This window comes from Podarcis muralis, chromosome 6 (genome assembly GCF_964188315.1).
Source record: "Podarcis muralis chromosome 6, rPodMur119.hap1.1, whole genome shotgun sequence".
Lineage (NCBI taxonomy): Eukaryota > Metazoa > Chordata > Lepidosauria > Squamata > Lacertidae > Podarcis > Podarcis muralis.
Window position 1 is genome coordinate 28,205,704 of NC_135660.1, and position 23,978 is coordinate 28,229,681.

General features: G+C 39.1%; 1 protein-coding gene across 4 annotated transcripts in view; it reads left to right on the forward strand.

Moving 5' to 3' along the window:
• Positions 1-22,731, forward strand: part of TRIP12 (thyroid hormone receptor interactor 12) — a 71,074-nt gene extending 48,343 nt beyond the window's left edge. For 2 of the 4 annotated variants that reach the window (XM_077929902.1, XM_077929903.1), the window contains exons 23-42: positions 690-864; positions 1,667-1,808; positions 3,608-3,799; positions 4,282-4,433; positions 6,066-6,238; positions 7,812-7,885; positions 7,966-8,165; positions 9,437-9,564; positions 9,724-9,875; positions 10,557-10,699; positions 11,413-11,569; positions 13,026-13,124; positions 14,635-14,749; positions 15,120-15,274; positions 15,715-15,879; positions 17,199-17,363; positions 18,033-18,146; positions 19,133-19,227; positions 19,394-19,497; positions 20,614-22,731. In XM_077929902.1, coding sequence (XP_077786028.1) covers positions 690-864; positions 1,667-1,808; positions 3,608-3,799; positions 4,282-4,433; positions 6,066-6,238; positions 7,812-7,885; positions 7,966-8,165; positions 9,437-9,564; positions 9,724-9,875; positions 10,557-10,699; positions 11,413-11,569; positions 13,026-13,124; positions 14,635-14,749; positions 15,120-15,274; positions 15,715-15,879; positions 17,199-17,363; positions 18,033-18,146; positions 19,133-19,227; positions 19,394-19,497; positions 20,614-20,810 — 2,897 coding nt within the window. In that variant the 3' untranslated portion in view covers positions 20,811-22,731. The remainder of the gene's footprint in view (positions 1-689; positions 865-1,666; positions 1,809-3,607; positions 3,800-4,281; positions 4,434-6,065; positions 6,239-7,811; positions 7,886-7,965; positions 8,166-9,436; positions 9,565-9,723; positions 9,876-10,556; positions 10,700-11,412; positions 11,570-13,025; positions 13,125-14,634; positions 14,750-15,119; positions 15,275-15,714; positions 15,880-17,198; positions 17,364-18,032; positions 18,147-19,132; positions 19,228-19,393; positions 19,498-20,613) is intronic. The other 2 variants (XM_028731158.2, XM_077929904.1) reach the window with 1 other exon arrangement.
• Positions 22,732-23,978: the final 1,247 nt, after the last annotated feature.

The following is a 23,978-nucleotide window of genomic DNA, read 5'->3' on the forward strand; positions in this document are numbered from 1 at the left end:
TTTTCGCACAAATGTGGCTTTGATTAGATTATTAGAATATGCAAATGGAAGAAATTTTTTATTGTTTCTGGAAATCAAAGTTTTCATTAAATGCAGAAGAAGCTATATGCTCCATACAAAGCTTAAAGTGAAGGCTGCGGCTGATTCCCCCCCCCCCCAGCAACCCCCCCCCCCCTTTATAGGTAGGTGATGATACCTCCTGGCTGTCACTGAAGTTCAGTTTACTTGATTTTACTTGCTTCCTTTAGCTGTGTCTTTGTGTGTAATGTTCTTTTTCTGCTACTGCTGTGACCATTCTTTCTGTAAAAAGAAAGGTGGCGAGTATTAAGCTTTTTTAAAATGAGATGAATCCATTGTACACAGTGCTGGTGACCTTTTAGTAGTGTGTGGACACATGATAAAATAGATGCACATAGCAGCTTTAGAAGTGATGTATGTTTGTGTACACATTTGATCTGTAAACATTTAAGTGTCTTTAAATCACTTTGAAGATGCACTTGATAATATTTTATTCCACAATTGGGAGCTATAATTGCTTATCTCATAGCTTTGCTTAGGAGGAAAACATGACATGCATTAAAAGGGAGCAGAACTCTGAATGTTGGTGGCTTTTAATGCCAATTGGTAAAGCTTAAGACTTTTTAAAGCTTAAACTTGAAACTTTCTCTCCCATTCTCTTTTTCCAAAAGCTAAAAGCCCTACAGCTACTCAATCTCCTAAATCTTCCTTCTTGGCAAGTTTGAATCCTAAAACCTGGGGAAGATTAAGCACACAGTCCAATAGCAACAACATTGAACCAGCACGTACAGCAGGTGTGAGTGGTCTGGCAAGAGCTGCCTCAAAGGACACAATATCCAACAACAGGTACAATCATACTTCACTACACAGAACTCCATTCAGTGAAGCCTATAGTGGCCCAGTTCACATGCCGTGGTAAACCAGAGTTAATGGTTTACTATGAACATTGATCTTGGTCACATTCTCCTGCAGAACAGGCCAGGATTCCTGGCTTAGCATTGTGTTCAAACCAATGTTTGTTTTTAATCAAACTGCAATCTTGTAACCAAGGTTTGTTCTTGGCAACAGATCAAACACCCACAGTAAGCCCAGGCACCATGACCCGTTTCTCCAGCTTGCTGGTGGGGAGGACCAAAGTGATCCAGATCAGCATGTTCACAGTAAACTGTTAACTATAGTTTACTATGACGTGCAAAAAAAGTTTAATATAGATTACCCGTGTTGTCTGTGGCAGCTTAGTCTTGGTTTTAATAGAAAATTTTGGTAGGAGAGGATGATGGAGAACTTCAAGCTGGGACAGAATGTGCCAAAATGAAGTTTACAGAATGGGGAGTAAAAGTATATGTATGGAAGGCAGAGGATAAATTCTTTAAATCATAGGACAAGCAGAGTAGAGGGAGATGAGTTTGCAGGGACAATGAAGTTATATTCATGAGCGATCTGGATATAGTAACTGTCTATATTTAACAAACCTGGACTAAAGTGCAATGGGAGTTCTTTTTGGTGGGAAGAAAATTCTTGGCCTTGCAGCTTTTCCTACCTCTGAGACTTCTTTGCACTATGAAGATGTACTCAAGTTGTGCAGGGCAGTTGTGCTTAGTATGCCAATGTTAAGTGTTCAATATATTAAACTGTACATTTCTTGTAGAGAGAAAATTAAGGGTTGGATTAAAGAGCAAGCCCACAAATTTGTGGAGCGTTATTTTAGCTCTGAGAACATGGATGGAAGCAACCCTGCACTAAATGTGTTACAGAGACTTTGCACTGCAACTGAACAACTCAACCTTCAGGTTAGAATATCTTTTTAATCTATATTGGAATGAGAGGACAAACTTTTAACAGGAAGAACAAATAGTTTAATACTACTTAGAATGTACACATGGATAAGCCCCAAGCCTTTTCTGCCCTTATTTATTTATTAAAATAGCGAGGTCATTGGTGCTTATTGCATCCAGCTTCTAAGCTTCAGAAGTTGTCTGTTTAAAAGCCATTGGTGTCACTAACTTTTCCATTTTGCAGTTCTTCTATGTTGGAGGGTATATTAGTATGTTGTCACTGCCAATTTATGTATGTCCAGTGCCTTATGATTCAATAAGAACCGCTACATTTTTGTTACAAAAACAATTTCATAACTGAAGTAAGCCAGTAATCTTCAAATAGTGCTCCCTGAGCATTGTAACTATATGAATATTGGGACACAATCCTTAGAGTGGGTGATGGATGCAGTTTTACACACAGAGGATTCAATAGATGTTTATGTAACTTGGTGGGGAGGGGAGAGGGTATAATAGATTTGGACATCTAATATGGTGGATTGCAACTCCCATTGTCCTGTATAGCCACGCTGTCTGGGGCTGATGGGAGTTGGGCAACATTTGAAGGACACCACTTTAGCTATCCCGTGGTAAATTCTTGGTGGTGATCTAGCATGCTGCCATGTGCATGTGTAGAAGGTCAGTGAACAGGGGACTCTTAAAAGTGTGCCCAGCTCTGCTTTTAGGATGGATGATGTCCTAAATCTTAAAGATTGCTGGAATTTTAAAAGGCGATGAACGTGCAGCCAGCAAGTTGTACAGTACGGTCAAGCAGTGTGCTAGTGCATGCAGCTTGCGCTCTCTTCAGGCATAGCAGGTACAACAAATGAAGAAGGAATAGTTCAGTGTGATGCCCAAATGCGGAATTCTAGTTGGTTGGACTTCCAAGCAAGCTATGATTTGTTGTCCAACAAATTTAGGAGCAACAGACCAGAATCCTGCGTTTAGACATTATGCTAAGCTATCACAACCTGATTTTTGTTCTGCCTGCTTATGTGAAGAGAAGCGGAGTGGGCTTCACGCAGTAGCTCACTGCTTGATCATATCATAGTTCAAGTTATTTGGGATTCCTGGCTTACCGTTATGTGCAGAGTCAGTATTTCACTGTTTTAAAATGCCCTCCTTACATAATTTTCTCACACAGCTACATAGTCAGTGTTACTGCATGGTGGTATTGGCATACAACTAGTATTTTCAAACATCAGCTAGTTTTAAAAGTTCTTTGGCGCTCATTTAGTGATGATCATATCCTGTTTGGTAAGCAGATATGAAGCCACAGTTTCATGATTTAGATGTATTGGGGAAATTGTGACATAAACCATGAGAGAAATCCTGAAGCTGGCACACGAAGGGAGGGGGGAACATGTGGGCACATTTATTCTTAGCTCAGTAAACATTGAACCAACTTGTAGAAAATATTTCTGAATAGACTTTCCATTCAAGCCTCTCCAGGAGTCCTTTTTGAGGGAAAAACATCCTGGATGACATTATTTAGGCACCCAGTTTCAGTGTAATGTGCTGAATAGTTACGTTCTCATAAGGCCGCTACATATATGCTGCCTTTTAGTGGTGTATTGGCATGAACTTTTCTGCACATGCTCACTTAAGTTGTGTAAAGTAAGTAAGGCAGTGCAGAGTATGTGTAAAAAAAAATCTGGGATATGTATTCCTCTGGATTTGAGTTTTTATTTTTAAATATGCTGGTTCTTGTTCCATTTGTGGAATAGTTCCTGGACTACTAAGCCTCATTCTCATACAGAGACTGTTTATTTCAGGTGGATGGTGGAGTTGAGTGCCTTGTAGAAATCCGTAGTATAGTCTCTGAGTCTGATGTTTCTTCATTTGAGATCCAGCATAGTGGGTTTATGAAACAGCTGCTGCTTTACTTGACGTCTAAGAGTGAAAAAGATGCTGTATGCAGGGATGTGAGATTGAAAAGGTTCCTTCATGTGTTTTTCTCTTCTCCAGTAAGTACTTACAGCTTCAGTATTAAAGGGGTCGCTTTATTCTTGTGTTCATTATTTACTCTTTCAAGAATCTAAGGGAGGTGGTATTAAAAGACATAACTGACTGGTAGCCATATATGGCTTTCCTCTTTCCCCAGAGAGAACTTGATAGGCAAATGACTAAAACATGCTTTGAAGATAACATTTTATCTCACACACAAAAAATGACTGCCATGTGTTTTTGTGTACTTTTTTCCTCTTAATTGGGTTAAACCGTAGTTTTGGAGAAACAGGCGTATTTTGTTTTGTGGAAGTCAAATGCTTGCCTATGTTCCTGATGAAATAATAATCATTGGGTTTGGGTTGCCCATAGCATGTGGAATATAAGCTCACATTTGCCTGTGCCTGCCTGCTTTGTCAGTATTTGGTCATAGAGTTACTCAGTGACCACTTGGCAAAAACTATTTTAAAAATTAGATAATTAAGCAAAACTTAAATTTCAGCTTCCTGGAGAAGAACCCCTTGGAAGATTAGAGCCATTAGAAAATGCACCTTTGTTGGCTTTGGTCCACAAAATGAACAACTGTCTTAGTCAGATGGAGCAATTTCCAGTTAAAGTCCATGACTTTCCAAGCGGAAATGGAACAGGGAGCAGGTAAGGATTAATTCTCAGGTAAACGTGTCGCATTTCCAGAATGTTCCTGGAATCATGAATTCTGCATGGCTATGTGGCCCATTGTGTTGTGTTTGCTGTCCATTTTACCATTTATGGTCATAGCAGCTCAAAAACCTATAGAAAAAACAGTGCTTTGCTTCTAATGATAGTGCTAAATTCAAAATAATGAGTAAGTATTTTCAAACTCCTAAAAACCATATTTACAGCTTCAACATCATTAGCATAAGCATCTTTAATGAACTTTGATAAAGGTTGCTCTTACTTAACATTTTAATATAAAATTCCAGCTTCCAAATGTTGTTTGGAACTAGAAGGGAAGAGTATGACTTACATCTTTGTTGAATAGTGGTAGTGGGGACATGGCATACAACTAGTAAGACCAAAACTATATTAATCAATTTTAGCAGAATACTATGGCTAAATTCATTGCTCTCTACATACCATTCAAAAGCTATAATTGAAACAGTTTTCCTATTGGATACTTGGTGAATAGGTAGTTCAGATTTAGAAGTAGTTAGAGACTCAAGATTTTTCTGGTTTCAAGATGAGCACTTTGCTCGGTTGGTTTTCCAAATGAGTCTTTTTGCTCAGCTGATTTATGAAATTCCATATTGGATATAAGGAAAACACATTGAAGTACCTCTTTCAGATATTTGACCAAAACTCTAGAATGAGAGAATAGTTGAAGCCGTATTCCAAATCCATGTGTAAGTCAAGCAAGTGTGTCTTTTTGTTCCTTATAACCTTTTGCTGTCCGTGTCTTAAACGAATTAAGTATTTTTAGTCTAAGCAATACAGCCAACACTTTTTGTGTGTGCATGTGTGGTTGTAATATTTGCTATTGTATGCATTTCTGTTTTTATCAGTAGTTTAGCAAGTAAGAAATGTACAGCAATAACTACAGGAACTGCTAATTTTTAAATAAGTTTGTGGGTCGGTTTCATTAAAATGTTAGATCCTATGGGTGATATCCATTGTTAGTATAATACCCACTGAAATTAGTAGACAAGTAAATTGATTTCCGTAGGTCTGTTCTGAGTATGACTTAGCTGGATATCACCCTGTTTTTTTCTGTTTTTCATTGGATTTGTTGAACTGGGAGATATTTGATGACTGATTCCACACTATAGTGACAGAAAATTTTGTGAATATAATAATTGCAGAACTAGAACTGTTCTATAACCTGAACAAGCAAACAAAAACGAATCTAAATCTCTTACAAATTGATATACATGAACACCTAAAGCAGCAAGATACACTGAAATAGCAGTCCAATATCTAGTTACTGTTTTCTTATCAACACCTGAAGTGCAATCCTCTGCATGTTTACTCAGAAGTAAGTCCCACTGTGTTCAGTTGGGCTTATCCCAGGTAAGTGTGCATAGGATTGTCACCTTGCTCAGCTTAAACTGGCCTGAGGCACATATTCTGTAATAGTTTTGATCAGGTTTCAGTCTATGACATTAGGTGATGGCAAATTAAAATGCATGCAGTTTTAATAATTTAATTGTAAAACCAAAGCCAGAAACTATTTCAATTGCTGTAATGTATTAAATGTCCACAAGTGAAAATAGAATAACTGTAGCAACGTTTTTCATAAATTATCTTGAGTTTTTCTCTTAACAGAGGATCGCAAGCTTTAAAATTTTTCAACACCCATCAGTTAAAATGCCAGTTGCAAAGACATCCAGACTGTGCTAATGTGAAACAGTGGAAAGGTGGACCTGTGAAGATAGATCCCCTGGCGTTGGTACAAGCCATTGAAAGATATCTTGTAGTTAGAGGTACCTCTTTTCCTTATGATACACTGTAAAAGTATGGTGGTTGCCTTGTGTGTCAGTTATTGCGGTGTGTGTGTCATAAAGGGTCTCATTGTACAGCTTGCAAATTTATGAAGTTGTAAATTGACAGTAAAATCTGAACATTTTTATTGCCTGATTATAGTTCAATAATCATTGTATAGATTTTCAGGTTGATTGAGACTGCCTGTCAATCTCCAATTAAAATGCTCCCCCCCCCCCCCCGGTGTATTCAAGAAAGCAATCTGCCCAGCCCAAATGGTCTCTCTGGTTCACTTTATCACTTGTTGCATCAGAATTGCTGTGTTTGCTTGTATGTAAATAGCAGGTATCACCAAAAACCTGGGAAAACTTCAAGATCCCACATGTTAAAAGTTTCATACCACTAGCTAAAAACTATTGTTGCTAGTGAGAGATCTTTACAAGATAGTATTTTGGAGAGCTAATAACAAAAGGCTTCACTCTCCGTCACCATGGGCTGCTCAAACATGTTTCCACAAATGCTAGACATCTATGTTATTTCCCCTGGGGCAAGAATAGGGAGAAACAGATGGCACATAGGTGTGGATTGTTCAAAAGTGGACTTTTACCCTAGTTTATAGAGCTACATAACAATCATAATTATTGTCAATTTTGAAGCAGGGTATCTTTGTTGTTTGAGGTGCTGGGTCAAAAGGACAGTAGATTGTTTCTCGTATCTCCAAACTAAGCCAAAGGTCACTAGCAGACCAAGCAGCAATGGAACTTTCTGTATATTTTTCCTCAAAGTTCTTTGATAGTGTTTTCAAAAAACAAATTCTATTTGAATAAAAGAGGGGGGGGTCTTCACTTCTCTAATCTAGCCCAGTCTAATCTAGTTCACATCTCAAGTCTACTCCACAGCAACCAGCAAGATGTCTTTTGGGAATCCCACAAACAGGAATGAGAGCAATAGTTCTCTTCCTCAATTGTTCACCTGCTACTGGTGTCCATAGGAATTGTGCCTCTGATGCTAGAGGTAGTGTGCTGCCATCATGACTAAGCTATTGCCAGTCTAATTATCCATGTATTCTTCTAATCCCCTTTTAAAACTATCAGAGTTGGTGACCATTGCGTCTTGTGGTAGCAAATTCCATAGTTTATGTCCTCAGTGCAGAGGTCTGGTTACTCTGCAGTTCTGCACATAGGTTGCTACTAAAGCTGCATACAGTGGTACCTCAGGTTACATACGCTTCAGGTTACAGACTCTGCTAACCCAGAAATATTACCTTGGGTTAAGTACTTTGCTTCAGGATGAGAACAGAAATCGTGCTCCGGAGGCGCGGCAGCAGCAGGAGGCCCCATTAGCTAAAGCGGTGCTTCAGGTTAAGAACAGTTTCAGGTTAAGTACGGACTTCTGGAACGAATTAAGTACTTAATCTGAGGTACCACTGTATTGGCAAGCTGTACTGTTGTGATCCATTTTTAAAGTTTCTTAGATAGTGACTTATTTGCGTCTGGAAATAGAATAGTATGAGAGGTGTTTCTTGCAGCCTCTATAAAACACTTTACAAGTTGCACTGCTGTTGTCCGTTTTTAGGTTATGGCAGAGTGAGAGAAGATGATGAAGATAGTGATGATGATGGATCAGATGAGGAAATAGATGAATCTCTGGTAAGGCTTTGTTCAGTTTTGATTTCCGTTGTTCACAGCTGGAAGGTTGATTTTTAACTTCTATCCTTTCCTTCACATAGGCTGCTCAGTTCTTAAATTCAGGGAATGTGAGGCACAGGCTTCAGTTCTACATTGGAGATCATCTCCTGCCATATAACATGACAGTGTATCAAGCAGTTAGACAGTTCAGTTTGCAAGCTGAAGAGGAAAGGGAATCAACAGATGATGAAAGCAACCCTTTAGGAAGAGCTGGCATATGGACAAAGACTCATACCATTTGGTAAGTCAATCAGAAGAAGGGGAACAGTCACTGTTGTCACTGAGTTACAGATGCAGATTTGTGTTTGTAGCCCGCATGTGTTAAACTTATTGAATAATTGTGTAAAATATCATTTTCACTCTTCATTATATTAATATGAAGTAAGAATCTGTTAGGACAGTAAGATTATGGACAGCACAAATTAATCTGGATTGCTTTACTGTGAAGTAAAGTAAAACATCCTGTTCAAGCAGCAGATTCCAAAAAGGTTCCATTATTGCCATCTCTATTTTTCTTTTTCTTTTTACATGTGCTGATATCTGGTTGCAGAGTGCTTGTATTCAAGGAAATATAGGATCTCCCTGTTTTTCTCCATAGGTGTAGGGGAGCAGGGGAGGTAAAATCCCAAGGCCCAAAGTATTGCGTGAACCAGACTTACTTAGCAATGGTTTGCATATAATGCTAACCCATGGTTTAGCACTATGCAGACGAGGCCTTCTTCTGAGTTTACTTCAAGTTTAAAAGAATATTTTGGGTACAAACCAGAATGCCTAGTTTCAGACAAAGGCTAACTACTAAGAAGACCAACATAAACCAGATTATAACCCATTTTTAATTAACCACTATTTTAAACCAGGATTCCTGGTTTGTATGTAATGCTAAACCAGGATTATTTTGAATTGGAAAGCAGTATTTGCAAAAGTTGCCATCCTTATGTGTAGGAGGAGGAGTGGGGAGTATGTGAGTATTGCTCATGCGCTCTGAGGCTTGTCCACATAGCACTCAATGATTTACTGGTAAGTGTGAAGCAGCCCAATATTTAGGAGATCTGCGATTGATCTTCAGGTTGTTGTTGTTTTATTAATTGTACCTGTTATGGCCTGGTAGCTGCCCTGCCCATTCCCCGCTTTGCCAGCTTGCTGATGAAAATTGTTATCTCCCGCTGCTGGTCACCCATGGCAATGGAGAATATAGGAACTTATACTCCACTTCCACAGGGCTTGGAGCAGTTTTGAAGGGGATGTGGTTAACCCTTCTGCTGCTGCTCCAAATAAATTGACAGTCCTTCATAGTTGCACTTCCATGTGGGGAAATATTGGGAGAGCAATTATGAATCTCTTGTGTAATGAGTAGATTGGTTCTCAGTCTGGCACTAGAAGACAGACTTTTAATAATTCTAATTTTATAGGTATATAGTATTGGATTGGCATGCTCTTTTCACACAGGAAATTACTGTTCCTGTAGATTTCATTATCGGGTCAGGTAGTCAATAACATAATGCTTCTTTTTAGGTACAAGCCAGTGCGAGAAGATGATGATAGTAATAAAGACTGTGTTGGTGGTAAAAGAGGAAGGGCACAAACTGCTCCTACGAAAACATCCCCTAGAAATGCAAAGAAGCATGATGAATTGTGGCATGGTAAGCATTTGGATCACCTGCAAGCATAGAGGGAAGGTTGCATAATGTTAAATTTGAAGCACAGTTTAATTAAGATCCTGTTGCTGACTATTACATAAAGAAAGTAAAAATATATGAAAACCTTTCTCCACTGATTAATAGAATCTGTCCCTTTTTCAGATGGGGTATGTCCTTTGGTCTCAAATCCTTTGGAAGTTTATCTTATATCTTCGCCACCTGAAAATATAACTTTTGAAGATCCTTCATTAGATGTTGTTATTCTTCTGAGAGTTTTACATGCTATCAGTCGTTATTGGTATTACCTGTATGATGTGAGTACACTTGTTGCTGTTGTGTTTGATTTTTGTCTGATCTTTGGTTAGATTTGTCTGCTTAGGAACTTCTGACTGTATTTTATCTTTGTAAACAACTTTGAGACTCTTGTAGTAAGCAGTATATGAATTGTTTATATAAATAAAATAAATAAAGTTACTGCTCTTCATAGGTGAGGCAAGCTGGCCAAGCATTCTGGCTTCTCCAGCAGACTGCAATTCTCCAGGTTCAACTTCAGCAGAAAAGGGCTCACAAGGCTAAAACTACCACCCACCACACAGCCAGCAATAGTCCTGTTAATGTCATCTGCCTCCAAAATAGTACAAAGCAAGCTGTGCCTCTCTTGTAACCCTAGTGTGCAAACACACGTCAAGCCATAGTTTCAGTTCCTGGCTTTAGCAGAAACCATTGTTTGGGTTGGCCATGGTATGTGGCAACACCAGATTACATGGTGCATCATGGTTAATGCTGAAAAGCGGGGAAATGTGATCCAAAGTTGAGGAGAAAGTGAAGGAGCATGTGTTCATTTGACTAGTTTCTGACTTGCAAGATGTGGTTTGCAGGGAGCCCATGTTAGGCTAAAGGCACAGTCACTGCGTTCCCGTGTTTTGTAAAAATGAACAGTCTTGGTAGTGAACGGGTTTTTCTAAACAGAAGCAACTTTCTTTTTGATATTGTAGAATGCAAGCTGTAAAGAGATTATTCCAACATCAGAATTTATCAACAGTAAACTCACTGCAAAGGCAAACAGACAACTTCAAGATCCTTTGGTGATAATGACAGGAAACATACCAACATGGCTGACAGAGCTTGGGAAATCATGGTATGGAATTTGACTATAAACCATTATTGTACTGTGGAGATTTTGAGCAGACTCTTCCCAACACTAGAATTTTTATAAAGGAATGAAGGAGTGAGGGAGATGATGCAGAACTTTGAAATTTCATATTGAGCAGGTCAGGAGGAATTCAGAAGTTTATAGGCCTGCAACAAAACCATTTAAACAGGATAGGTGACTTTTAAGAAGAGGCATCAAGTTTTAAACATGAATATATATTTCATGATATCTAAATTTCTCAAGTGGAGTCAGGTTGCCATATGCTGTTTCCCTGTGCAATGGTTTATTCAAGCTTGAGGAAGGCTTAGTTGAAACCAAATTTAAGGCCTTTTTCTTTGTTCCAAAAATAATATTCACAAACTTCAAGGACTAAGTAAAGAATGTTAACAAGGTCCAGGTACTGCCCACATGGCAGGTCTTTTTTTTTTCTCTTAAGAGGCTTCCTCTGCATCCAGCATGGAAACATAATTTGTTATCAAGCCAGTCTTTTTTGTAGGCTTTTTTGCAAGGATTTTTTTATAAAAATAATGCATTGTTTTCATTGGTATTGTAAGCTGCCTTGAATTTATATATAGAGATAAATATTTTTAAATAAATGAACTGTTTTAAATAAAACATTTTCAACTGTTGTCATATGTAGCCTTGCTTAACTTCCAAATAATAAAGTTGCAGTGTAAAACTCATCTCTCTTTTTACAGTCCTTTTTTCTTTCCGTTTGACACACGGCAAATGCTATTTTATGTAACTGCCTTTGACCGAGATCGAGCCATGCAGAGACTGCTGGACACCAATCCAGAAATCAACCAGTCCGATTCTCAGGATAGCAGAGTGGCACCACGACTAGACAGGAAGAAGGTAACTTTATCATTGTGGGTGGGGGCATGACAGGAAAGAAATGACCTCATTGAACCCCTCAGAGGTTTAGAATAAGCTACTTTTCTATAACTGAATTACATTAGTTATAGGAAGAAGTTGGGGGAGTCTGCAGTTCTTCCAAATGATCACAGTGAGGCCTTTTCAAAGCTACTGTGAGGCAATAAATATGATCGTTGTCATGGTTTATAAATGATTCTCACTTACTAATTTTTACGTATTCTAGAACACCTAAATCCTCTGATCTGTAACATGAAATGAATTCTTGCTTCAATAATGATTATTTTTTTTCTTCAAATACAATTGCAAATGCAAGGTGTGGGGAGATCCAATATCAAATACAGCAGAATAGTTATGGAGGGTGCATTTGGCTTGGGCAAGTGGGCACTAGGACAACAACAAGCAGTCCTGTTGCCAGAAGGCAGGAAAACGCCAGCTTTCCAAAGGAATCTTTGACTCACCCTTCCCTTGGAGTGATAGTTCATTTTGCTGCCTTGCTTGAAGAGAGCTTATGTCTTGCTTGGGCTCTTGTGGGTTTGTTTTACTGTTGAGAAGTTTGGTGGTTTGTGAGTGGGCTGAATGTGTAATTGGTCAGGTGAGGACAATGACGATGGGAGTGGGATTTTTTTACTGATTTCCCATTCCCTCTGTAGCATCCCCTCCCCAAATACGCTCTAGGACCCTTTGAAGCAATGTGGGAGGCAGTGGTGGTCAGAGGACTGCATTTGAGTTGTCTCTTAGTGCAGACCCAGATCATTAAGCCTGAGCTTCTGCAGCCGCCGCTCACCACAAACGACTATTGGCAGAATTGGCAGCTTTAAATGTGCATTGTATATTGGGCTTCCTTCCATAATGTTTCCTTTTGAAATGTTTAAGATAACCTTTTTTGTTAAATGTGCATCCTGTACTTGATCTCCTTTTATAATGTTTTATTTTGAAATCTTTAAGATAACATTTTAGTTTCCTGTTGATTATGTTGGTTTTAATTTATACTTTATATTTGACATTCTGGATTGATTTCTTTGATGTTTTAATGTAGGCTGTAAACTGCTTTGAGATTCCCCCCCCTTTAAAAATATAAAGTAGTATAGAAATGAAATTAATATATAACAACAAAGAAATACAAAGACACAAACAAATGAGAGAGAAAAACCCTACACACCTCTCTCCCCTGGATCAAAAAGTCTTCCATCAACGGAAGAACACAATTTAATGCAAAATCAAGGCTTCCTGTAATTAATGCAATGAAAATTGGATTTTTACTAGTTTTAGGGAAGTACTTCAGTATCCAATGCAAGTACTACACTACATAAAATGGCCTCTAAATATATAATTTAGAGGGCATTTTGACTCGGGCTGTTATCTGTTATCTTTGCTTTCAATACTACAATTGGCTTGTGAAGACTAAAAATAATACCTGCCTTTCGTTGACATACAGCGCACTGTGAACAGAGAGGAACTGTTGAAACAAGCTGAATCGGTGATGCAGGATCTGGGCAGTTCAAGAGCAATGTTGGAAATCCAGTATGAGAATGAAGTAAGTAATGACTATAGCTGCCTGTCCCCACATGCATGGGTAATCGTTTATTTTCCAGTTACAAGGAAGTTCAGTAGTCTAGAGTGATCCTGTTGGCACATCAGTCTAAGTCATGGTTTGCCTAGCTTGCCGTGGTTTTTCTGAACATCTGAAATCAGCTAACAGATCATATTTTGCTTTCTGTTAGTATGGCAAGCTCACAACAGCATAGCCACCTTGACAACTATGGGGCTGTCTCAGTACACTGTGGGTCTGACACATGCTGCAGATCATTTCCTCAACCTGGTTTTTGCTGCAGTTCGGCCTGAAGATGGTGCCATAGAATTGTAGGGTTGAAAGAGACCCTGAAGGTCATCTGGTCCAATCCCTTGCGGTGCAAGTTTGGTAATCAGGGGTCTTAGAGTCACATTTTTGTTCAGGTTGTTGAACCATAGCTTGTTTTAATTATGGTTTTAATTATGGTTTGGTGTAACATGTGAGCTCAACATTTTATTAGGCCACCTCAGATGTTTGTCCAGCTAAAAAGCAAGCCAAGCTTTGGAGGAACAAATTGTGGCTTATTTGTTTGGTTTAGAGTTATATGGCTTGCGTGGAAAGGCTCACCAAACCGTTAAAGGGTTCTGTTCAGAGTGTTACAAGCATGAGGTTTTCTGTCTACCAATAGGACTGATGCCCTCTGATAAGATAGAATATGGTGCCAAAATATTTCTGAAAGGATTGCTTGCAGTTTGCCCTTCATTCTTTTGAAGCAAATCAAAATCCCAGCACTGTCTTGGTACTCTCATACTATAGTTGTAGCATGCAACTCTGAAACCAAAATCAAGTGTCCAGTTGTAATACAATGGTGCTTTTTCCAGTACACTGCTTACACAACTATTTTCTATCCCTGCTCCATCTTTCAAAGCATCAATCAAGAGTCCCCTGCAGCAATATCAATATGCAAATGTTTTAAGTTCTGAATTAAACAATTTGTCTAAAAAACCCCTGAGTTTAACATAATTAAGCCGCTTCTATTGCACATTTCGGGACACGGGTGGCGCTGTGGGTAAAAGCCTCAGCGCCTAGGGCTTGCCGATCGAAAGGTCGGCGGTTCGAATCCCCGCGGCGGGGTGCGCTCCCGTTGCTCGGTCCCAGCGCCTGCCAACCTAGCAGTTCAAAAGCACTCCTGGGTGCAAGTAGATAAATAGGGACCGCTTACTAGCGGGAAGGTAAACGGCGTTTCCGTGTGCGGCTCTGGCTCACCAGAGCAGCGATGTCAAGCTGGCCACGTGACCCGGAAGTGTCTCCGGACAGCGCTGGCCCCCGGCCTCTTGAGTGAGATGGGCGCACAACCCTAGAGTCTGGCAAGACTGGCCCGTACGGGCAGGGGTACCTTTACCTTTACCTTTATTGCACATTTCTGCCAACAATTCCTCCTCTACCTTCATTCCTGCAATTAGCATTTCTTGTTGCAGAAAACATGTTTGGACTTTTTACAGACATCTCTAAATTTCTATTCTTTTCTCAAAAGGTTGGCACTGGTCTTGGACCCACACTGGAGTTTTATGCACTTGTATCTCAGGAACTACAGAGAGCAGACTTGGGCTTGTGGAGGGGTGAAGAAGTTACTCTTGCTAATCCTAAAGGTAACTATAATGATCATCTTGATATTTTCAGAGGGTGGGATTTTCACAGCTTATACTGCATTGTTGCAGGGGATAAAATTGTATCCTTTATGTGGAGCTTTAAAGTATTGAAAGGAGCTCCATAAACAGTCCTTTAACAGAAACGTAAATATTGTCCGTGGATTATACTTGCTTTGACATACTACTAACCTTTTGCTCTATTTTGGAGCAAGATAATGCATTTGCTGTTGTAACCCTATGTTGCAAGCTGACTGTATATCTAAATGCAGTTCATCTGCTTGAGTTAGTGTTTTAAAACTAGACCATTAGTTTGAGCCAACTTATAACTTTGACTTGTGTATAATTCTACTGTTTGTGTGTCTTTAAACAGGAAGCCAAGAAGGGACCAAATATATTCATAATCTTCAAGGTCTGTTTGCACTTCCCTTTGGCAGAACAGCTAAACCTGCTCATATTGCTAAAGTTAAAATGAAGTTCCGTTTTCTGGGAAAACTGATGGCAAAAGCAATCATGGATTTTAGATTGGTAAGAGTGGAACTGGTTTTAAATTTAAAGTAGCCTCTGCTATACAATATAGCCTTCAAGCTGAAATTGCAATTCTAAAAGCCTGGCTTCAAGGTTCTAGTTATGAAAAGCATACTGTTGGAAGTAGCAGCTTCTGAATTTAGATGGCTAATACATATTAATGATCCCCAAATGATTAGCTACATACAGCAATGGCTCTCTTGTGCATTAAAGTAGTCTTCAGCTTAAGTATGTTAAGTAGTGCAGTAATAGAGTAATTGGAAACTTAATACTTAAACATCATCCATGGCATTTATACAAATGGCATTTACTAGATTAATAGCAGGCAATTGCAATTTAGCCTTTTTCAGTTGTTGCTTGGTGGCGTGCGGGTACGTAGAGGTTTACACGTCCCTTTAAGTTTTGTTTTCAGATAAAGTGAAACTGTTTTTTCCTTCTAGGTGGACCTTCCCCTTGGCCTTCCTTTTTACAAATGGATGCTGCGACAGGAGACGTCGCTAACATCTCATGACTTGTTTAACATTGATCCTGTAGTAGCCAGATCAGTATACCATCTTGAAGAAATTGTGCGGCAAAAGAAAAGACTTGAACAGGATAAATCGCAGGTAGGTGCAATTATAGAACAGAAGATGCCAAATTTATCCATCTATCTTTCTTACTTGGTAGCTAGAAGTGTGGCAAATAATAGTCCATTTGATGGATGCCTTGGCCATGTCTTAAGTGGTAGACAGATTGCAGACTGGCAAGAAGTGATTTTCGTACTGTATTTCCATAGTTTACTTCTATATTCAAAATTGTAACTTGGTTAATCTAAACTACAGTTAACTTATGAAGCTGGTTTGATTCAACTATCATTTGAAGTTGACTTGTTTCAGCTAACCATAGTTAAGATTAACCACAGCGTGTTCAGGGTTTGGATGACATTTCCAAGCTTCTCCTTGTGGCTGCAGCAGAGAGTATGTAAACCTGAGGCTCTCTGCAGCTTGCTTTCATAAGATCACATTGTGGTTTAGCATTTAACATTTTATCCAACACAATCAGTGTTTTACATAAACATGCCTGCACAAATCTTGGATTCATGCCTCACCCCTCTCTTTTGTGTGAATATTTAAAAGCAATGAAGTGCTTTCAAGTAATGAAAAGAGTGCTTTCAAATATCCAGCCATAGTTACTTCTGACATCTGACCACAGGAACTGGTTGAGAACAAGCAGAGTTTAAACTCTACTTGAAAAACATGGTTTTAACAAACCACAGTTCCCAAGCTTTAATGTCTTGGACATTGCACAAGGGTGCAGCATGTTTTATTGTTGTACTTGGCCATACTTATATTCTGTGAATGCTGTTGGTGAGTTTCCTGGTAATCTTGTGACCTATATGCATAGCTAAGGCTAAGTTGAATGTTGTTGTTGTTTAGTCGTTTAGTCGTTTCCGACTCTTCGTGACCCCATGGACCAGAGCACACCAGGCACTCCTGTCTTCCACTGGTCAGACTCATGTTTGTAGCTTCAAGAAGTTGAATGTTAATGGCATCTTATTTTCTTGGATTTTTACTTTACATTGTGTTGAAGCACTTGGGCCTGCTGTTACCATGTAAACAACTTTTAATAAAAGTGCAAACAACTCAGTGTTGTGCTTATCCAATCCTTCCATCAGAACACACCTTTTTTTCTTACTTGATGAAATTCTCCCCCCTATCCTTCCCCCATGCACTGTTCTGGGGGTTACTCTGACACCCCTCCCCCAGCAGATTTCAGGGAGATGCAGGGGCATGCAATGGGGAGGAAGGGTCTGTTGTGCCAGCAGGAGCCCTTCTGCTGGCTTCCACGATCATGTGGAGTTAAATGAATGTTAGCCACTATGAATATTACACTATAGAAGGCTATACATAAAATTTCTAAGTTGTCACTTACATTTTATCTTTAGACCAAAGAAAGTCTACAGTATGCGTTGGAAACACTGACCATGAATGGCTGCTCAGTAGAAGATCTAGGGTTGGACTTCACCCTCCCAGGCTTTCCAAACATAGAGCTGAAAAAAGGAGGGAAAGATATACCTGTCACCATCCACAATTTAGAAGAATATCTCAGAGTAAGTAACAAGAATGTTGGAAGGGTCTGCTGGGTCCAGAAGTCTTCTCTCCCCCCCCCCCCTTTTTTTACTAGAGTATTAACTGCAAACAACAATGACTGGTCTATATGCATTACCCTAAGGTATTGAGTCACATTGTGTTGAAGTTAGTAACCAAAGGGCTCCCCAAGAGATGTGACTATTTGAACAGTGTAAATGCAGACCAAATAATTAGCAGTTTTTCCCTAACTAGTAACTGCGTATATATGTGTGTTAGTACAGTGAGTTAATACATTTTTCGAGAGAGCTATCTATAGTTGAAGTGTCTATCTAGCTCTCTAGTACCAGCTTAATTTTAATTTTACACCCAGTTAGACGAATGTACCAACTTAGCCACAATTAGAATTATTATTGTTGTTGTTCTTCACTAGACCAGCTTTGCTCTCTTGGTGACTAGCCAGTCCTGAAAACGTTGCTGGCCTCTTACTTTACTATTTTCAGTAACTGGAAAATAAAGGGTGTTGTTGACTTGAAGGACAGTTCTCAACCTTGCTTTCTTTTTCTACAGTTTAGGTACACGGCTGTACTTTAGTTTCTTCTCCCCGGATCATCATCTTTCTTAATAATAATGCATTATTTAAAATTGCTGTAATTTTACAGTTATGTGTTTCTCTGTGTGTGTTTTTGCAGCTGGTTATCTTCTGGGCACTAAATGAAGGTGTTTCCAGACAATTTGATTCCTTCAGAGATGGATTTGAATCGGTCTTCCCTCTCAGTCACCTTCAGTACTTCTATCCCGAGGAGGTTAGTACCCTTATGCCAGGTGCAATAACTTGGTTCATCTGACCTGCTTGCTCAGCTTTTGATGGTGTGCATGTCGGCTCCCTCGGCCAATAAAGCGAGACGAGCGCCGCAACCCCAGAGTCAGTCACGACTGGACCTAATGATCAGGGGTCCCTTTACCTTATGTGAGGAGCTGGAGTTCTGTAGGAGGGTCCAGGAGTCTCTTGATACAAATTTTTCAGCACCCTCATAAATACAGTCGTACCTTTGAATTTGAATGGAATCCGTTCCGGATGTCTGTTCAACTTCCAAAACGTTCGGAAACCAAAGCTCTGCTTCTGATTGGCTGCAGGAAGCTCCTGCAGCCAATCAGAAGCCACTGAAGCCCCATTGGACGTTCAGCTTCCAAAAATAGTTCACAAACCGGAACAGTCACTTCTGGGTTTGTGGTGTTCAGGACCCAAATGTTCAAAAACTAAGCTGTTCAAAAACCAAGGTACGACTGTATACTGTTTCCAGGCTTACTGTGGTAGTCATGAAATTCAAATCATTTCTAACTCTTCTAGCATGTTGTACTTAAATATTCAAATGTATGTAGAAAACAAGTACATAAAGGGACTGTAACTCTCACAAAATACTTAATTCTATATATCATAGTTTGGTCCTGAGTATTTTATATTAAAAATTCAATAATTATCCAAAGAGATCTGGCTTAGATTACTGTGTTTGAAACAAAGTTGATTTTAAGTTTTGGAAGAACTGAGAGGAGTGGAGAGGAAGGACACCTTCAAAAATTTGTATTCTGAGTTAGAGAATCAGAGTTGGCATGAAGCTTCATCTCTGAAGTTTGGTTAGGTGGTAATACTTTTAGCCTGTGTGCAGGGAATTGTATTAATCATGTGATAATTCAACAACAAATTTATGTTCTCTTCTCTCTCTCTCTCTCTCTCTCTCTCTCTCTCTCCCCCCCCCCCCCCTCGGTTCCACTCTGGCATTCTATGTTATAGCTGGATCAGCTTCTGTGTGGTAGCAAAACAGATACTTGGGATGCAAAGACATTGATGGAATGTTGCAGACCAGATCATGGTTATACACATGACAGGTAATCACAAAGTAATATAATTTGTTGCTAGTTGGCAGTGATCTAATGTGTGGAATGTCTCAAGCAGCTTTTTGTGTTGTAGCTTTATTAAGATAGCCACTTATTGATTCGTCAGTGGATGTTCTGTTTAACAATCTCTATTCCCCCCCTTTTTTTTAAATTCTAGTCGTGCTGTGAAGTTCCTGTTTGAAATTCTCAGTAGTTTTGATAGTGAGCAGCAAAGATTATTTCTCCAGTTTGTGACTGGTAGCCCTAGACTGCCAGTAGGAGGTGAGTGTTTTTATAATATTGGCTAAAAGCAAGTGCAAATTCAATAGCTATATTCATATGTTGAAAACCATATTTACTATGTTGAATCCTCCAAAGTAAAAACTCTGTTGTGCTATAAGCTAGTAGAAGTCTATCCTTTTGAACTGTGTACTAATACAATGGCTTTGATTTAAAAGAGGGATGGGGAACCTGTAACCTCCAAACTCCCACCATTCTGTCTGTGGGCTGTGCTGGCCAGGGCCAATGGTAGTTGGAGTCCAAAAACATTTAGAGGGGCCACTGGTTTCCCTTCAAAATAAAGTCATTGACAATTTGTGCATGTACACAAAGCCTACTGAGTTCAATAAGACTTAACTCCCCATTAAGTATGCATTGGGCTGCAGCCTTATTTAGCCCAGTGCATAAGAACCTATAATAAAAGCTGAGCATCCCTGTGTTTTGCTAATAGACAAAAAGGTGAGTGTTAACATTATGTTCTACTTGTCTAGGATGAGTTGCTAATGTCTCTAGGCAAAGACTCAATTTGTCACACTGGTAGAACTTCATATGGAATGACTGTACCAGTATGATATATGACTAATTGTGGCATTTGCTTCATTAGAGCCTAAAATTCTTGGCTACTGGGAGAGGAGCAGAAATGATTCATATGCAAACTTGGTTGGAGCCCCACCATGGTTGCTGCCTGTCCTTTTGTTGTTAAAACATCTGCTTCCTCTTTAATGTTAGAGGCCATCTGTGTGCAGCTTCCAGAATTGCTCTGTGAAAGAAAAGCTATGAAGACCACAGTCATGATTCCTCTTCCAGAGTTAGGATTCTTTATATTAGACAAAGGCGTACCACATGCACAACTGACATTGCAGTGCTACAGAGGCAGGCTACATAAGAACCTTCTCACACATTGGAGCCCATAAGCCTTTTAATGCTAGAAGAGTGAGTGAGCAGGTGATTTTGCAGGGGCGAGGGATTCCGTTTTCACACGGCTGAGTTAATCTACCTAAGTAATACAGAAAGCAGCATGAAGAATGCAGTCTTTTTCTGAGACCAATAGCTTAATGCTCTTAAACTTTCTTAATATTCAATCTGTCATGAACTTCGTTGTTGTTTTTTTCTTCTTAGGCTTTCGGAGTTTGAATCCTCCACTTACAATTGTACGCAAGACATTTGAGTCTACAGAAAATCCTGATGACTTCTTACCCTCAGTAATGACTTGTGTAAACTATCTCAAGTTGCCAGACTATTCAAGTATTGAGATAATGCGTGAAAAACTCTTGATAGCTGCAAGAGAAGGGCAGCAGTCATTCCATCTTTCCTGATCACAATGAAAAATGCAATGTCTGCCTGTTACAGCAAAAAGAGAATCATGATTCTTTTCTAAATGTATCATCTGAGTCGAGGAAACGTAACGCCTCCTTGTAGAAAACGGCTTGCAGATTATAAACAAAGACACTAGGTTGATACTCATTAAAGGCCCCATGGACTTAAAAGTGATCAGGCCCTAAAGTTGTTGTGACAAGGTTTCTTTAGCAAGTTCTTGTTTTAAATTATCATTTATCGATGAGTGAAGTTTAACTTGCTTTGCTGTGTGAAATTTAAAAAGGGATGTTTTTTCAGGCTGGAACAATAAATGTTGCTGTGCAGTTTAATACTGGGCTGTGTGTATCCATCTAGCCAAGTCTGCAGTTTTTTCCTCCCAAAGACAACTTTGTACATAAGTACAGAAATTGAAAAACATGTATTGGCACATCTAGTTAAGTAGACTAGTTCTGTGTACCATCACTTGCCCCTGATCTCCCTCCCTCATGTATTGTCTGATGTGCAATCCACATGGCTCTCTGTGTACTCCACTCGCAACAATTGTTACATTTTGGACATGGGCATTTACTGGTCCATGTTTTCTCAAATTAAGAAATAATTTAATTTTATTAAATATATTGTCAATAATTCCGCCTTTGTAAGTAGGTAGAATCTTTCTTATAGCTTAGTTTAATGTAGTAGTAGGATATATTGGCTACAATCTTTACCAGAAAATACTCTAGAACCATTCACACAGTGATTTAGGCAACAGCCTCTTACTGGTGGGCTAGGATGAAATTGATTTTTCTTGTGTAGTTGAAAAACTCAACAACCGATTGGTCTGGCCAATATTTATGGTGTGGCCAGAGCATTTTGAATTGATGTAAAGTTTTTTATAAAGTCAAATTAGTATTTTCCTTCCCTGTTCAATCCTTTCCCCTTGATTTAAGTTTTTCCCCCCTGTACGTCCTCTTCCCTAAGCCCTCCCCTAGCACCTTGCCCCCCAGCACTGGTGTGGATCAAAACAGTTCAGCATTTCTTTTGACACAGATAAAACACATGTAAGCAATGCTCTGTCCGATTGTTTTCTGTGCTGATTTCTCAAATCTGCAATAATTTACTTCATCAGGTTAATGTTTTTACCTGAATATAAATAAAGTTTGCTTCACCTTTTTGTTCATAGTTCTGTACTGTATGCATAAGTTCAATTGTGTAAATTATTCCAATGCAAGTAAATCATCTTAATTCTCCTTGGCTAGCTAGCCACCTTGTCATGGATGATTTACCATTAAAACAAGAGTTTGCAAGATCTGGTATTCTTTTATTTTTATATGAGTTCAAAAACAAGACTATTCCAAAACATTCCCGAGATGTACATCTCTTAAATGAAAATCTGACAGAGATTACTTTATTCAACTTTGAGAAATCAAAATAAAACACTTGAGTGCTGTTAATTTGGTTGGATGATCAGGGTAGAATATCTATGAAACATCAGCAAGTTTCCTTTTCAGACGAAGAACCTGTAACCACACAATGTACTTCAGTACATGTAACTGACATTCTCTTTTAAGTTAATGTTCACTGAATTAAATGGGACTGGCCATACTGTGCACCGCTGAACTGTGATGGGAAACTGAATGTGAAATCCTTGTGCAAAGACTCTGAGCAGTCTGTCAGATTAGAACTGAATGGAAGTGCGTCACAGTGGACATAACAATTGGTCATGCAGAACATGGCTAGCATTTCGTAGAAACCGAAAGGCAGTGTTAAAAAGTATGGACTGGTATTTAAAAACTGTTCTGATAACGCTATCAAAACTTGGCACAAAAGACTCGTGTTTATAGTGTGTTGATAGCAACTTGTTCTTTTTTTTAAGGTTCTATATTTTAAAAAGACTGACTTATGTAAAAATATTTTGTATTAAAATATCATCTGTATTGATATTTTTTTACCCATGTTGTCTCCCTACAGAACCTGGCTTTCATTGACTTGTAGTTCTTAAATTTAAATAGTTTATACTAGCAATCCAGTGCCTGAAAGTCCATGCGGCTTGGGGGGCTGCCATTTGAGAAAAGCATGTCTGTACACTTGGATATGGGGCTGGTGGCAGCTAAAGATTGTATTAAATGCAACAAACACATGTATCTAACAGAATGGCTCGTGATGAAGCCTAACTCTGGCATTCTGGATGTTTGTAGAAAATGCTTGCAAACTCTGGTTTCCCAGAGCATAATGTGGGGCACTGATTGGTGTCCTGAATGACATATCTCTGCAGTTAATAAAAGGATTGACAATAACCGCTTTTAAGAGATCAGTAATGCTATAGAAAGTCTTTTATGGGTTGCTATACTACCAGTTTTCTGTAGGTTTTCACTGTTACCAGGAATAAAGTACTCCTCTCAAACTAGACTAATTGATGAACTGTAGTGCTTGAAAGCAACTACTGAAGTTCAGTGAAGATGGATTCCTTGACTCCTACTTCAGCGTTCTCTTGTGCAAAGCTGTGTGTAATCTAAAGAAATAACTGAAATTCTGCCTAAGCAAAATGAATTTAGCAATAACTACCATGCAAATCAAGCAGATTTATGAATTGGTAACTGGTGAAAGCAGAGCTTTCCAAACTCTTCATGTTGGTGACACACTCTTTAGACAGGCATCATTTCGTGACACAGTAATTCAGTTTTACTAGAGAACCAGAGGTTAAACTAGCCCCTTTCCAACCCTGGGAGGAGTGGGTAGCATTCGCACGACACTGCAGTTGATGCAGTAACATGTTGCAACACACAGTTTGGGTTAAAGAAGAGGAAGCAGTGAATGGGCAGTTCTCACAATGGAATAATGTAAGAAGTTGTGTCCCCTAATGTTTTGTATTGGGTCTGTGACTTGATCATCAATGATCTGGTGAGAAGGGAGTAGCAATATTTGATGATAATACCAAGTTATTTAGAAAAACAAAAATAGCTGATGAAGAGCTCCAAAAGGATATTTCCAAACTAGACAAATAGGCAGCATAATGGCAAATTCAATTTAATGGAAGCAAGTGTAAAATGATGTACAACGTGGCAGATTCCTAACTTTTAGACTCAAATGGGGCCTGAGCTGGCAGTTAGTGAGCAGGAAAGGGATCTTGGGGTTGTGATGGGTAGCTCAGTAAAAGTGACAACACAATGTTGGAACATTGGGAGAGG